This window comes from Lutjanus erythropterus, chromosome 7, assembly GCF_056507025.1.
Source record: "Lutjanus erythropterus isolate fLutEry1 chromosome 7, fLutEry1.hap2, whole genome shotgun sequence".
NCBI lineage: Eukaryota > Metazoa > Chordata > Actinopteri > Lutjaniformes > Lutjanidae > Lutjanus > Lutjanus erythropterus.
The window spans coordinates 16,150,617-16,164,910 of record NC_139323.1 but is presented as its reverse complement, the minus strand read 5'-3'; the positions used below and the strand labels follow the sequence as shown (position 1 = coordinate 16,164,910).

General features: G+C 38.3%; 1 protein-coding gene across 7 annotated transcripts in view; it reads left to right on the top strand.

Annotated features, from left to right (window-relative positions):
• The first annotated feature begins 634 nt into the window (after nt 1-634).
• celf5a (cugbp, Elav-like family member 5a) overlaps nt 635-14,294 on the top strand; it is a 270,790-nt gene continuing 257,130 nt past the window's right edge. For 5 of the 7 annotated variants that reach the window (XM_084722924.1, XM_084722926.1, XM_084722925.1 and 2 more), the window contains exon 1: nt 635-1,045. In XM_084722924.1, coding sequence (XP_084579050.1) covers nt 682-1,045 — 364 coding nt within the window. In that variant the 5' untranslated portion in view covers nt 635-681. The remainder of the gene's footprint in view (nt 1,046-14,294) is intronic. The other 2 variants (XM_084722927.1, XM_084722923.1) reach the window with 1 other exon arrangement.

Sequence of the window (14,294 nt, the reverse complement as noted above, 5' to 3'; positions counted from 1 at the left end):
AAAAAATATATGTGAAGGTTTACTATTTCAGTGCAGTGATGCAATTGTGCACAGTAAATTAGTATTAAACTAAAATATCCTGCCTACATCTTTGACCCACTTTTAAGGGAATATTGGGGAAAAGGAGTTTATTTATATACTCTATATTCTGTATGGAAAATATCAGGCAATGTATGGGTAGCAGATTTTTTTTTTGGTTTGTTTGTTTGTTCGTTTGTTTTAATGTTGGTATAAGCATCAGCCCAAAAGATCCAGTTTTGGTCGAGACTTTGTAACAAAAAAAAAAAAAAAAAAAAGTTACAATTGCCCCAGGTCTCCCCTACTAAAGGATTTGCAGCGCTTCTTCCACCACCGTTTATAGGGACTGTATTTCACAAACATGCTAAGTCATGCTTTAAAAAGCTCGTCGGGACCCACATTTCATACAAACACTCGACAGTCTATTGGCCCCACATAAGTTGCAGTACTCAGTATTTGACACTGGGTGTCGCTCCAGAGTGTCTAATATCGCTCCTGCGCTCTTCTATTCCGCCACTATCACCCCCTCCTCTCTGCCTTGTACTGTGTGTGCGTGTGTGTTGTGTGTCGGATAGAAAGTCAGCCTGGTTTCCAGCTGAGTGCTTGCTCTCTCACAGTGTGTGTGTGTGTTGTCATTATTATCCACTCTGCTCCCAGCTCAGAATGGCCAGATTCACTCAGACTGAAACAAGAAGGCAGCACCATCCACAGCAGCAGCAGCCCCAGCCCGCTCACTCCAGCCTGGTTTTCACCGGACCGGGGGCACCACCGACCCAACCACCACTACTACTTATCCCACACCAGCACCAGTACCCTCAGATCACATTCCCGAAACCCATGAACGGGTCAGAACCCATTTCAATTCATCCGGAGAGCGGCAACATGAAAGACCAAGATGCCATTAAGCTGTTTATCGGGCAGATACCGCGGAACTTGGAGGAAAAAGACCTGAAACCTCTGTTTGAACAGTTTGGGAAAATCCACGAACTGACCGTGCTGAAGGACCGATACACCGGCATGCACAAAGGTAACGTGTCGCCCCCTCGAACGGCTGCAAGGCCCATATTTATCCTAATAATATTGCTTATTATTACCTGTATCTTTTGAGCACATTTGTGTTGAAATAACGCGCAAAATACGGGTATTTAACACTTTTATTTACATTTTACCAGGCTTAATCCCCATATGATATCAGTCTACTATTGTAAACAATTCATAAAATCATCATGTGCATCATTTCTTACATATTTTCATCTAACATTCATGATGTTTTGACATTTTGTTCCAGTTATGATGCGTTATAACGCACAAGTTCTATTTGTGTTTTCATCAAAAATAATTTCATATTTTTCAATGCACGCGCCACCAAAACGGGAGATTTGTCTGCAAATATTATGAGCTCCTGCAGTTTCATGCCTAATAGGTTGGAAGTGTTCTGTATTTTATTGCATTTGAACAGTATTTTTCTTAAGTGGGGCAGAGGCGCTTTGGAAAAGGATGCATTTTTAAAGAGCCTTCCTCTGCCAGTCCCCGTCTCTGCGCGGAGGGGCGGCATCATTTATTCATCCATATGCTTTCTTTAACATCTCCCCATGTGCGAATATGGGACTGGCCGGGTGCAAGCAAACGAGACGCGGCGAAATCAGTTCAACATATTTATCACCGCGTCTCCAAAGGGCGCAAGAAGTGTCGCAAGATGACGGCCGTCGCCGTGCGCGGAGAGTGGGGCAGTGATGCTGCTTCTGCTCAGATGGAAGCTGAGAGGGAGGCAGAGGGTGTAAATCCACTCAGCTGCTCACTACACACACTGACAACTTCCAGCCTCCATAATGAAGTTGGTTATCAGGGATGGATAGTGTGTGTGTGTGCATCACTGCCTGCCTGGGTTGGAAAACCGTATCATAATACGTGATCCCCCCCCTCAGAGGAGACCCACGCAGTGTAGACGTCATCATCATTATCATCATCATCATCATCATCATCATCATCATCATCACCCCATCACCATCATCATCATCAACTTTAATTTTGTTGACGTTTCATTTGTGTTTGCACTCAGCCAGGTTGGATAAAAAAAACCTCTGGAGAACTAAAGGAGCTGTGTGCTGGTCGAAATGATCACACTGACATTTATGTACAGATTTCCATGATGATAATGAGCAGATGCACAATAAATATCAGGGCAGATAAATAATCGGCCAGCTATCACAACTGTATCAGCCTACATTGGCATCGGCATATATTAGCCATTAAATATTGGTTATAATAATATTGGATTTGACAGATTATGTCAAAGCATTGAATTTTGAATTCTTTGACAAAATGCTCTATAAATGTCGAAGTATGTTTGTGAATTTTTTTGATGAAAAACTAAATGAACATTTGGAGAGTCAGGGGTTGTTTTTGTTGTAATAGTGATGTCAGTCAGAGCTATGGAATATTAAACCATCCATCTTTGCTCACTACATCTGCACCTTTCTCACCGTGCATAAAGTACAAGTTATATGAACGTCTTTCAAAAATACAATATGTGGAATTATCAGTTATCAGTATTGGCCATGAGAAGCACAGGTAATTTATAGGTTATCAGTATCAGCTGTCTTTTAGTTCACTGACTAATCTTCCAAGAGTCCATATTAAAACATTTAAGCATAGAATCATTCATAAAATTCCACACATAATTAATTACACATACGTCGTATATATTCACATATAGCCACATACACATACTGTAATGTACCTACATATACACAAATATTCACCCACATGTACACACATAATAAACCTGCTGACAATACAATACAATAGTGTGAAAGTAACTGCATCTCGCTACCAACATCGAACTGCAGTGCTGTTCTTCAGTGAGTTATTGTAATGAATTCCATAATTTAACAGGTCTTAAAATAAAAGTTCTTCTTCCCATCTCAGTTTTTATTTTTAGTAGCGCGTAATGATTTAGCTTCTTATTCTTATGTTAACTTGATGTTTATCATGTAAAAAACCAGTTTGTTCTTAATGCTAACTGGTCTTATAAACTTTTTTTTTTAAGTGAAGTCTGACCAGTGATTATTAATTTTATTGAATTTGTAATTTTTATAACTTAGGTAAAAAATTGGTTAATACTAGTTGCAAAACCATATTCATGATTCAAAGGGAGAAAACTCAATACTTTCTGAACAAGAGTTGTGACATTCTTTATTCTTTTGCATAACATTTATGGTTCAATATGTTGCCCTCATCTCTGTTTCCAAAACTACTCCATAGATGCTACAGACCAGACTTTTCCATCTTTTTTTTTTTTTTTCCCACAGGATTGGTTAAAAAAAGGCCTCTCTTTTGGATTCCTCCTCTTGCAGAGCAGATGCTGATATGAGGAGGATGTTAGTACAGGAGATAGGCCTTTTATTGCAATGACATTTAGAAAAGACAAATGACAATCTGTGACAATAATGTAAATGTCATTGGCAAACATTGCAAACAATGTCATGTCTTCTGTGACATATAGAATCACCATCAGAAGATATTACATTTGTTACCGTCACAAAGGTTGTCCACAACTGTCACGAAGCTCCTGTATGGATGCCGTACCAAAAATAGAGTGATATTTTTTGCCCTGTATATTCATTAATATGGACATCCTGAGATTGATTGCAATAGTTTTAATAAGAGGCACAGTATTGCAACAAACAAGAAACTTTAAATAACATTATTATGAATGGGATTAAAGTAACAGAAACCAAGGAAAATCCTACAAATGAAATACTTTTTAATTATTATTTATGCTTTAATTTGCAAAATTTCTGTGATCATTTGGATCAAAAATGTGAGGTTGAGGTTGAAGTTGTTATCGTAGCTTCTATTAGCCACATATTCCATGAAGCCACATGCCTGGATGGCAAACGGTCGTGTTGATATTGTTCGTGTGTACAAAGGAAGACATCTTTTTCAGTGTGGCACTCATTTGGCATTCATCGAAATGTGTTTGCGTGTGCATGTGTGTGCATACATATACTAAAATGTCATTGCCCTGTGTTGCATAATGATTGCAGTATTTAGCTCCTAAGTGATTGTGGCCTGATCAGGGTGTCAGACAAAAGACAATTTGGGCTCTTAGATGTATTTCCATGCACAGAAAATAGAGCTTTGATAGACATATATATAATTCAAGTAGGCCTATGAATAAATTTAGTTTATTATTAGTAGTAGTTTAGCATAAATATTGTGAATTATTTACTCACCTACACTGTAAAAATAAATTAATTGTTTCAACTTAAAATAGTTGTCCAGGCTGTCTTTAACTTGTGAGTTGACTAAATTTGAAAGGACAAGGTGAAGTTATTTAGTAATGATTAAAAACAAAATAAACTTTTCTAGTAAAATAGACTTGATATTAACATGTTCAATAAGCTAAAGCTATCAAGTTGAACCAAGTAAGTCACACCGATGAACATTTATAATATTTAACATTTATAATAATTTATAAGATTTTATGGTTTGTATTGTTTACATTACTGTGAAACCAAACCACCATGAGTTTTCTTAAAATGTTAAACATCATTTAGATTGATAGTTGACTGAACTTTGTATGGTATGTTGATACAACTCCTCATTTTAAGTCAGACTTCAGATTAGAAGAACTCACAGTTTATAACTTCTGTAGTGTTCTGAAAACAAATGCCAGACATTTTAAGCTCAGTTAACTTTGAATAATTAAAATTTTATGTTCATGTTAATGAGAAAAGATTAGTTGATTCTACTAAATTCCTGTGTAATTTTTTAGAGTGTAGATAGTTTTCTACATTTGAAAAGTTTCTTGTCTGTTTTCTTAATATTTTATAGTCATCACTTATTAAAGTTTAAAGTTAAAGTTAAAGAACAGAATAAAATTGTAAATGAGATGTACTGTTTGCATTCAGTGAAAGGATTTCTTTCTCAGGTCCTTTGACCGTTTGAAATGCAAAACTCAATTTCTGAAGAGCTTTGTAACAAAGTGAAATCCTCTTTTTATAAGGGTGTATAAAATACAAAAAGGAATCCTGTGAACCTTTATAACTTCTGTGTGTCAATCAGGAGTTTTCTCACAGTTTTTCAGTAAATAGCTCAGAAGTCTAAAACATTATCTTTTATAAGTGTAGGTAAACAAGGTCACCTCTCTGATCTGAGTAGAAGTGATGAAAACTTGTTTCTTTACCTTTGTTCATTAACTTACAAACAACTAATTAATTTTAGATGAGTACTGTTCTGTCAAATTAAATAGCTTAAAGTGTAATGAATCCAAGCCATGCAATTAACAATACATAATCAAACCCTAATATGTCAGTGATCTCTGACGAGAGTATTTTATATTTAATCATGTTATTAAGCAGAAAAGGATTATGAGTATGGATCCTGATGGAAACACTGGAACAGACACATTCAGACTGACAAATACAGTGATGGACAGAGGGATAAACACACACACACACACACACACACACACACACACACACACACACACACACACACACACACACACACATACACACATACACATCTATTTTCATCATTCTAAGTGTTGTGCATTTGTTGCCGCTGCACTTATTCTGTCATTTTGATTTTCATTTCATCCACATTGTGCTTTGTTTGTGTTTATTATTTCCCTCTTTTCTTATGCAACTATTTTTCCCCTTGGTAATCCATGAGGGAAAACATGGAATTAGTTTGTAAAGCGTGATAATAATGCATGGCCATAATAACTTGACTCAAGAGGATTAGCAAATGTGCATTGTCTGAAGCAGCAGTCTCTTGGGTGATCAGCTGGTTGCCTCCCTAAACAGTGGCTGCCTCTGCCAATTAAAAATTCAGTCTAGTCTGCCTCTTCAAATGATTAATTCTGCCCACGCTGTCGATGGCCTGCCAATTATTGTCGCCCAATTGGTATTAATAGGTAGAGGATTTCCTGATGTTGAATTTATCATAGTCTGTGAAAACTTCTCCCCTTGGCTTTAATTAGCTCCCACTTATAGCGCATGCAGAACACACACTTGCACGTTTATGCACATGCATATATGCAGAACTAAGGCTTTAATCTGTGGTCTTGTTTTTTTCATGTGTTTAAGATGCTGCTTTTCTGATTTTATTTATGAATTTTTGCTCAAATAATCCTGTTTTGAAAAAAAGTGGATGCATACATGAATCTGTTTTAGTGATTTTTGTTGAGTGCTGTTCTCATCTGGACAGATTTTTATCCTATGAGTTTGGTTGACTAATCTTCCCTCATGCGGTTATTAAGTAACATGCACTCAAACAAGAGAGAGAGAGAGGGAAGAAAGGCTTCTTTTTTTCTGCAGGTGTGATTCAGCACACAGCAGACAGACAAAACAATCCCTACACTGCTTCAATCTGCCGACTAGCTCAGCCTGGGTATCAATATTAAGCTATTGTCGGGTATCATTGTGTTAATGCATTTATAAATGGACCAGAGATATTGCCCTAGACCTCAGCCAAGCAGAAGCACATTAAATCACAGAATAATCTAATGAAATATTTATTCAAGTTTTTATTTTTTTTTCTCCCTCTGAGCTAGTCTGATGGATATCCTTCCTCTGTGGGTTGCCTGCCAATAAAAAAGAGAAAAGGAAAGAAACAGGGATAGTTGGAACATAGCGTATGCATCAAATTACTGGTTTTCTCCATCACTTTGGCTCAACCAGTCTTAACATTCTCTAAAGTGTAAGTGCAGCTGTCACAGCTGTGTCATGGGACAACACAGTTCTACTGAATGTCTGCAAAAGGACGTACCTCAGCTAGAATATTTCATTCATACTTCAAAACCACGTTATCGTGTCAGTAAACTGGCCTATGCCACCAAAATGAAAACTTGTTTTGTCATTGTGTGAGCTGTACTGGTCAAAATGTTTAGATGCGTTTTCAACATGGCAGTCAACCCCTGATATGTTTCCCACTGTATATACTAATTTTTCTTTTTTTTTTGTTTTAAATTCAGATTTCAACTGTATGTATTTACTGGTCATAAATATTACAGTAAAGTAAATACTGTGCAATACTGTAGTACACGTTTGTGTAGCTTTGTGTTACATTTAGCTATACAGAAAACTCACCTTTGATCTTAAATGTAAGGTTATATACAGTAATTTGCCCTAAAATTACAACCATGCCAAAACACAAAAGAACACACCCCCATCCCCCGTTCACTAGAATTTTGCTAACGTTAGCTATCAGATGTAACTAGCATAATTGAGGTAGATTAGCTAGCTAATTAGCTAGCCTTTTGATAATATTAGCTAACTTAAGAGGTGACTATATATGAGGCTTTACAAGTCTCCTGATAACATCAATTTTCTTTTCCTAGTATGGTAAAGGAATAACCATCCTACTCTACCTTTGATTGGCTAACTCCTTGTTGTCACTGGCTGGATTGGGTAGGTTGAGGAATGGTTTTGCCATGGGAAGTGAGACTGATAGGGAATATCAGGGTAAGCCAATTAGAGCAGAGTAGGGTGGGATATTCCTTCACCATTCTAGGAAAAATAATGCTGCTCTGGTAATGTTGTTTTAACCACATGGCATATCAAATTGCAGGAAATAGGAAAGCAGGAAACTGACCGAGGTTCCATCAGGTACCAGGTTTGCACAACTGTTGGAGCACAGTGCAAAAAGGGGTGAGACTTAGGAATGGTCAGTCGCCAATTTAGCAGACATTAAAAACATTCCATGTTATAGACATGGATTATACTTGTATGTCTGACAGAGAACTAAATCTATCATTTTGTCAAATGATACAGTTCAGTTTTAATCAGTGAGCCATGTGCAAGTGGTTAATGCACAAAACTATAGACAATTGCAGTTACTCTTTTGCACACATATGCCAAAACACTTTCCCCAATGGAATGAAGGAGAAATTCAAATCTGTTTTGAACAACAAACTAATTTTTCTGAGATTGGAATGTGTTGTTTTGAAAAAAAAAATCTCAAAGTGAATGAGAAAAAACTGTAAAATTATATTGTGCATGACAGAGACGAGCCTGCAGTTGTCCTGTAGAAGTACCTGAAAAACAGTAGCACTGATTAATCTTTGTTTAATTTGCTGAAGCGCCTCTCTGCTCTTTGATATGATGGAAGTATGAGTGCATCTACACATCTCCATATTGTGTATAAGCCTTATGGAAAGTGTCAAAGATCACGGCCCTGCTGTAGGACAGCATCTCCCCTGAGGGAACAGATGGGATAAATTCACTTACAGACTGTAAACAGAGCTGTGGAAGTGACATGGACGGTACATACACAACACGCTGTGATGATTTAACACATCAGTGTAGCACAGGCCTTTTGCCAGTGTGACCATTGTATGGTTGCTAATGAAATTAAACAACTTCATAAAGGCTTTAAGAAGGAATTGATTCCATTTCAGCCGAGCATGTGAACACCGAGATACAGGAAAAACAATTCTCAGCCTGCTTGCAGTTTTGTGCAGTGATTCGATTTAACAAATCTAGAATAAAATCTTCTGTCAGGGCTAGTGAGCGAAGGCCACCGAGCCAAGCTAATGCAGTAACAACACTCGCCTCGCAATCTTTAAACGTCTGTAAATATTGTAATAAGCAACAGGGCTTTCCTCATAAAAGATGCAGCAGCTCAACTGGTACTGACAGGCGCTATGGGCCTTGACTTCAGGATGAGGAGTGTTGCCTCCCTCTCTCTTCTCCTCTTTTTCTGTTGGTTTTCCAAGGAGATTGCCAATCTCACATGCCGACAAGGCCGTGCTCTGCTGGAGGTTAGTGTCCGCACACCAAACTCACCTGGCTTTTATTCTGTCTCTGCTTCCTTCCCCTTAATCCCTGCCCGAGAGAGCCTTTCAGATGGATTGATTTCCTGCTGCAATGCAACATTCATTACGGCTCGCAGTATATTATGCTTTCAGTATGTTGGAAGTGCCGTTATTCCATGACCTTTCTGGAATATGTTTGCTCTTAATGGGTGCCTGGAGTGGAGACAGATATAGGAAGATGTACTTTGAGCTCTTAGGGAAAACATGGACCAATTTCATCACTGAGACACTTGTTTATGAAGTTATACACTGCATGTGTATTTCATTAGATGGACTAAATAGAGCTCTGTGGTGGTTTATTTTAGACTGTCAAGAGCGTTGTGTTTTGGAGGCATGGCTGTAATAGCATGGGTGTTAAGGCACTAAAAGGTTTTTCATCACTTGGCTACCTGGAAGTGAACCCATTTGTCATTATGGCTTTGTGTTTGCTTATGTTGCTGCTGATACAAATATTTCTTTTAAATGTGTCTCAAAAAGTTTTTAAAAATGGCGGATGATGTCTTAAACACATAATCTGTATATTATGAATTAATTCTAGAAATGCAATCATTAGCAGGGAACTACAGGCCAGTAATTGTGACATCACTAGCATGTAAGAAATTTAATCAGGACAGGATATATTGTTGATCAGAATAAATTAAACAGATTTTTTCGCAATAAACAGTAGTTCCTCATAAAAGAATACTACATATTTGAAATAGGTATGACTTCGAAGTGTTAACTGAAGGAGCCCGCTCTATACACTCTGGAGGCTCGTTCCATGCTTTTTACAGCATGCAGTGCAAAAACATATTTTTCTCTTTTCAAAGAAACATTTAAGTGCAATTAATTTGAAGGAGTTCCCTCTTAGAAATAGATTGGATTCATTCTGGTTGACAAAGAATATTTTGTATAATTATGAAGCTGATTTGTGAAATTAAATATATTCTGGTAGTTTTTGTTGAGTCTGGTATCAAGTATTTCTTTCCTGTACCAGAAAACTTTAGATTTTAATATTATTGCTTTGATTGACAAAATCAAGGGAGGAAGTAAATTTGAATTAATTAAAATTGATAGAAAATTTTTTTTTTCTGTTCTTTTCTGGTTGCTCTAGTAGTCTTTTCAAATTGTACAGAGAGGATTGAATTATTTTTGGTGTTTAAGGTCACATTTCTCCTCTGAAGGTAGAGTCGGTAGAAGTGTCCCACCTTCCTCTTCATGCACAAAGGTCACAGCTATTTTCTTAGTCTAAATAGAGGGATAGAAGCCTATCTATTTTGTATGGGTAGCTTAGCAGAGAGTGCCATTGCCTACAGAGCAGAGTGTACTCTTATGAGGGGGGGTTATAAAGGCACAGAGGGAAAAAAAAGGAGCGAGTGATGGAGGGAGGAGGGGGTTGGTGGTTTCTGTTAGAATAGCATGAGCTCTTTAATGTTGTGTTTGAGCCTGGCTGGGCACAGATTCATTTTAGAAGGAAAATGAAATAACAAGGGAGAGGGGAGAGAGGAGATTTTAATGCAATGTTTTGTGATAATCCCTCTCCATTTTGGAATGGTTCAGGAGAACTCATGCGATAAAGCCTTGTACAAGCCTGGAAAATAATAAGTTATTTGTCTTGCCTTATAGTGCTGTGCCCTTGGAGGGCTCGCTAACCCCCATGTTTTGGCCAAAAAACAATCACAGATTAGTCAAGCTGTCACATCTCTCTGATTGCCAAATGGTTGAGCCCTTGATGCTGGTGTGAATGAACAATGCATAAATGTCGCGTACATGTATCTGCCTGAGAGTGCACGCGAACAACACAAAGCCGCGCGGATATGACTTAGCACTGTCTGTCATCAATGGGATTGGACAGGGGAGGATGGCTCATGTGTGTGTGTGTGTGCAGCGGGGCCGCAAGGCAAATGACAGACAGACATGTGGGCACAGAACAATGGATGTATGGACAGATGGATAAGTGGAGGGGGAAAAGATGAAGTGTTTGTCAGAGATGCAGAAACAAATAGTTGCCTTTATCCCAAGGCTGTGGGGGAGTAGAGTGATGGCTCAGCTCGGGACATGGAGGATCCCCCTGACAGGTTGAGAGCTGTGTGGACACCGGAGGGTGGGATTGATGGAAGGTGGAGGAGGAAGAGCAGAGGCCAAGTTTGGCAGGTGTGTAAAATAATCACCTGGAAGCTGTTAACATGAGAAAATCCCTCAAGTAATACTTATTCCAATATTACTGCTGCTACTGCCAGGACAAATACTACAACTTCTACTACACTCTATAAAGGCTCTGGAAGGGTTCCTCCTGAGGGGCTGAGGTTCTACACAGAACCATTTACTTATGAGGAACATGTTGAAAGCATGGGCATTAAAAGATGTTTTTACAATCAAGGGGATTCAATATTTTTTTTTTTGTGCCTCATCTATAGAATACAACATGGTTCTTCATAGAACCAAAGTTGAACCTTTCTAAAAGTTATTACCAGGAACCAAAAGGGGCTCTCCTATGGGAACAACCCAAAGAACCCTTTTAGGTTCTAATGAGCACATTTATTTCTAAGAGTGAAAATATGCCAAATGTCATCTTTAAATGACAAAGGGTTTTTGGTAGAACTTCCAGGGTGGGTTCCCGTTAGCATCCTTATAGGGTTAAATGGTTTTGGATAGAATTCCCAGAGAGGGTTCTGGGTGGAACCATTACACTATGGAAGGGTTCTCTGTAGAACCTTAATAAGGAGTTCTGGGTGAAAATTTTGACAACCCTCCCCCAAGTGGAACCTCTATAAAAGGTTCTAACCAAAAAAGATTTTCCTATAAGGACATGTTGAGAAAAAAACTTTTTGGTTCTCATTAGTACTTTTATTTAGAATGAAAACCTTTGCTAGATGTCAATGTTAAATCATGAAGGGTTCTTAGTAGAACTCTCTTCTCATTTGCACCCTTAGATTAGAAGGTATAAAGGTTCTGGGGGAGGATGGAGTGAGGCAGCGGTTCTGGGTGGAACCTTTCATAGACAGCTACAGTTTTATGTAGAACCCTCGAAAGGGTTCCCCTGAGGGACAAGCCAAATTCTAGTTAGCACCTTTATTTCTAAGAGTGTACTGTCTCATATTCTCACGATTCACTATTAAAAATGCTCAAATTATCTGTAACAACAGACTAATGATATTGCAAAAAGGAAGTATTTTGACAACTTAAATAATATTCCATATTACGTCCCCAAATGGCAATTATGGCAACGGTAAACAAGACCTTTTTCCTACGGATATTTAACAATCCCCAACTTGTAATGAAGACCTGTTTTAGAAAATGGAAAATGTCTATGAATGCTCAGGTCCGTGAGGGATGTGTGAAGATACATGCTGCTCAGCACAGTTATAAATAGAAATTCTGTGGTATTTCCGAAAATAGGTTAAGCTGCCATCGCTGCACTGCTGGCATGACATCACTGATTGCCTGCCAGCCTCCCCCAAAAGACTGCTCCCATACTGTGCTCAAAAAGAGGGAGAACATGAGGGAGGGGGGGGGCAGAGGGAGCATCTGTGGGCGACTGTAGGGCCATGTATGTCCGCCTCGTTTCCAGCGTCACCAACCCCCCCCTCACACCCCATCCCTTCCATCACGCAGCCATCTCTCCCCTCACTCCTTCCATCTATCTTCCCTGGTGAAGTGGCGACGCTGTAGCTAACAGTCTCTGTGCTTTATTGCCAGAGACACAAACTGGTCAAGGGCTTTGTACTGGAGATGTATCGCATTCACATTTTTTTTTTTTTTCAGTGCGATACAAGCGAGTCGTGTGCCAAATAGTGCGGGAGACACGGATGAAAGACGGAATTTGTGTTTCTTTTTTGATGATCAAAATGTTAATGTGGATGAATGAGCAGAGTATGTGGACTTTATGTGAGTTCCAACATGGCAGCCGTTCTGTGGTTCACTATTCAACGGTAGATCTGGCTTAATTAAAAAAGACTACTCAAATTAATTAATGGCTGATGGGTTCTCATATCTGTTTTGTTGGCTCTTTGGATTCACTCCAGAATTCTTTCTTCTGCTTTATCTATCTATCTATCTATCTATCTATCTATCTATCTATCTATCTATCTATGCATGTTTTTTCTTGTTTGCTCTTTAGCAGAACAGTATTTCTGGATTTCACCGGGCTGAATGTGGTTACTAGGAAATATACGTCAGTGCAATTAACACCCTGGTGCCTGCTTGTTAGTCAGACCATTAGTGTTAATTATTACTCCTCTCCAGCTCACTGGTGACATGAGATAAATAAATAAAGAAATAAAGAAAGAGAGCTGGGACAAGGACACAAAGTTGTATTTATTTTGGCGTGCACAGCATAATTGAAAATATGTGTTTGGAATACAGCATGCTCTGCTCCCTTTGGTACATGCATTGAATGGAAAGAACAACCACAAGAAGCGCTCATTACAAGTTTGTTTATAAAGACATGTGCAATTAGTTTCCACTCAAGGTGGGCTGTGTATAGCAGTAAAATCAAGAAGAATGTGTGTGTGTGTGTGTGTGGTATAGACGGTTAGTGTTTTTTCTCCTCCCTACATGTCTCCCTTCCTCATTCCTCTTTCAATCACTCCATCAGAGCAACCTCTAGGCCTTTGAAGCGCTGTCTTTAAAGGTATCTAAAATCAAAGTGACTGAAAACCTGATCCGTCTCTTAGTCTGCAGTCAGTTTGCAGCTGCCATTCATCTATGATTGTGGCTTTGCTATGATCAATTGATCTGTCTCAAATGTTTAAATGCCTTTCACCTTTGTGCTGGCCTGGCTGCAACCTGCACTCTTCAGTCTGCCTACGAATAACACAAGTTTACATGACTTTCAAATTGGATTACAGCCAAAGATTATTTTCGTTGTCGATTAATCTGTCATTCTTGATTAGTTGTTTGGACTATAAATCCAGATGGTATTGACATTTACAGTTTTTCTGAATCATTTTGGCTATATGGTCATTGTGTGAGCTGTACCCGTCAAAGTATTTTTTCACCATGACAGTCAACCCTGGAAATGTTACTTATATTACTTTACTTATTATATTACCTTTTTCAATATCTGCCTACTATATGATACAAGAATGTAAGTGATGTCTTGCTGAATGTTGTTGTGTATCAAAATCCAAATTTGACCTACCTTAATTCACATTTGTATAATGAATTTATTTGTGTAGCAGTGAGTTATATGCCGGGGTGTAGTGATAAATATTGTTTTCCCCTTACTGACTGATCCAATTGATCTAAAAATTGATGAGTAAACGCTCAGCCTCATTTCAAAGAGGTGATGAAGTGAGTTTACTTGGATTTACATGTGAGAATTTAGTCAAAGCAAATGAGAAAAAGTAAGAAGCTCAAATCAGAGAAATTTGACCTTTTTTTTCTTAAAAAAATGGCTCAGGCCATGTAGTGATTAAGAACATATTGGCAATTAATTCAATAGTTGACAACCAATTGATTAATTTAT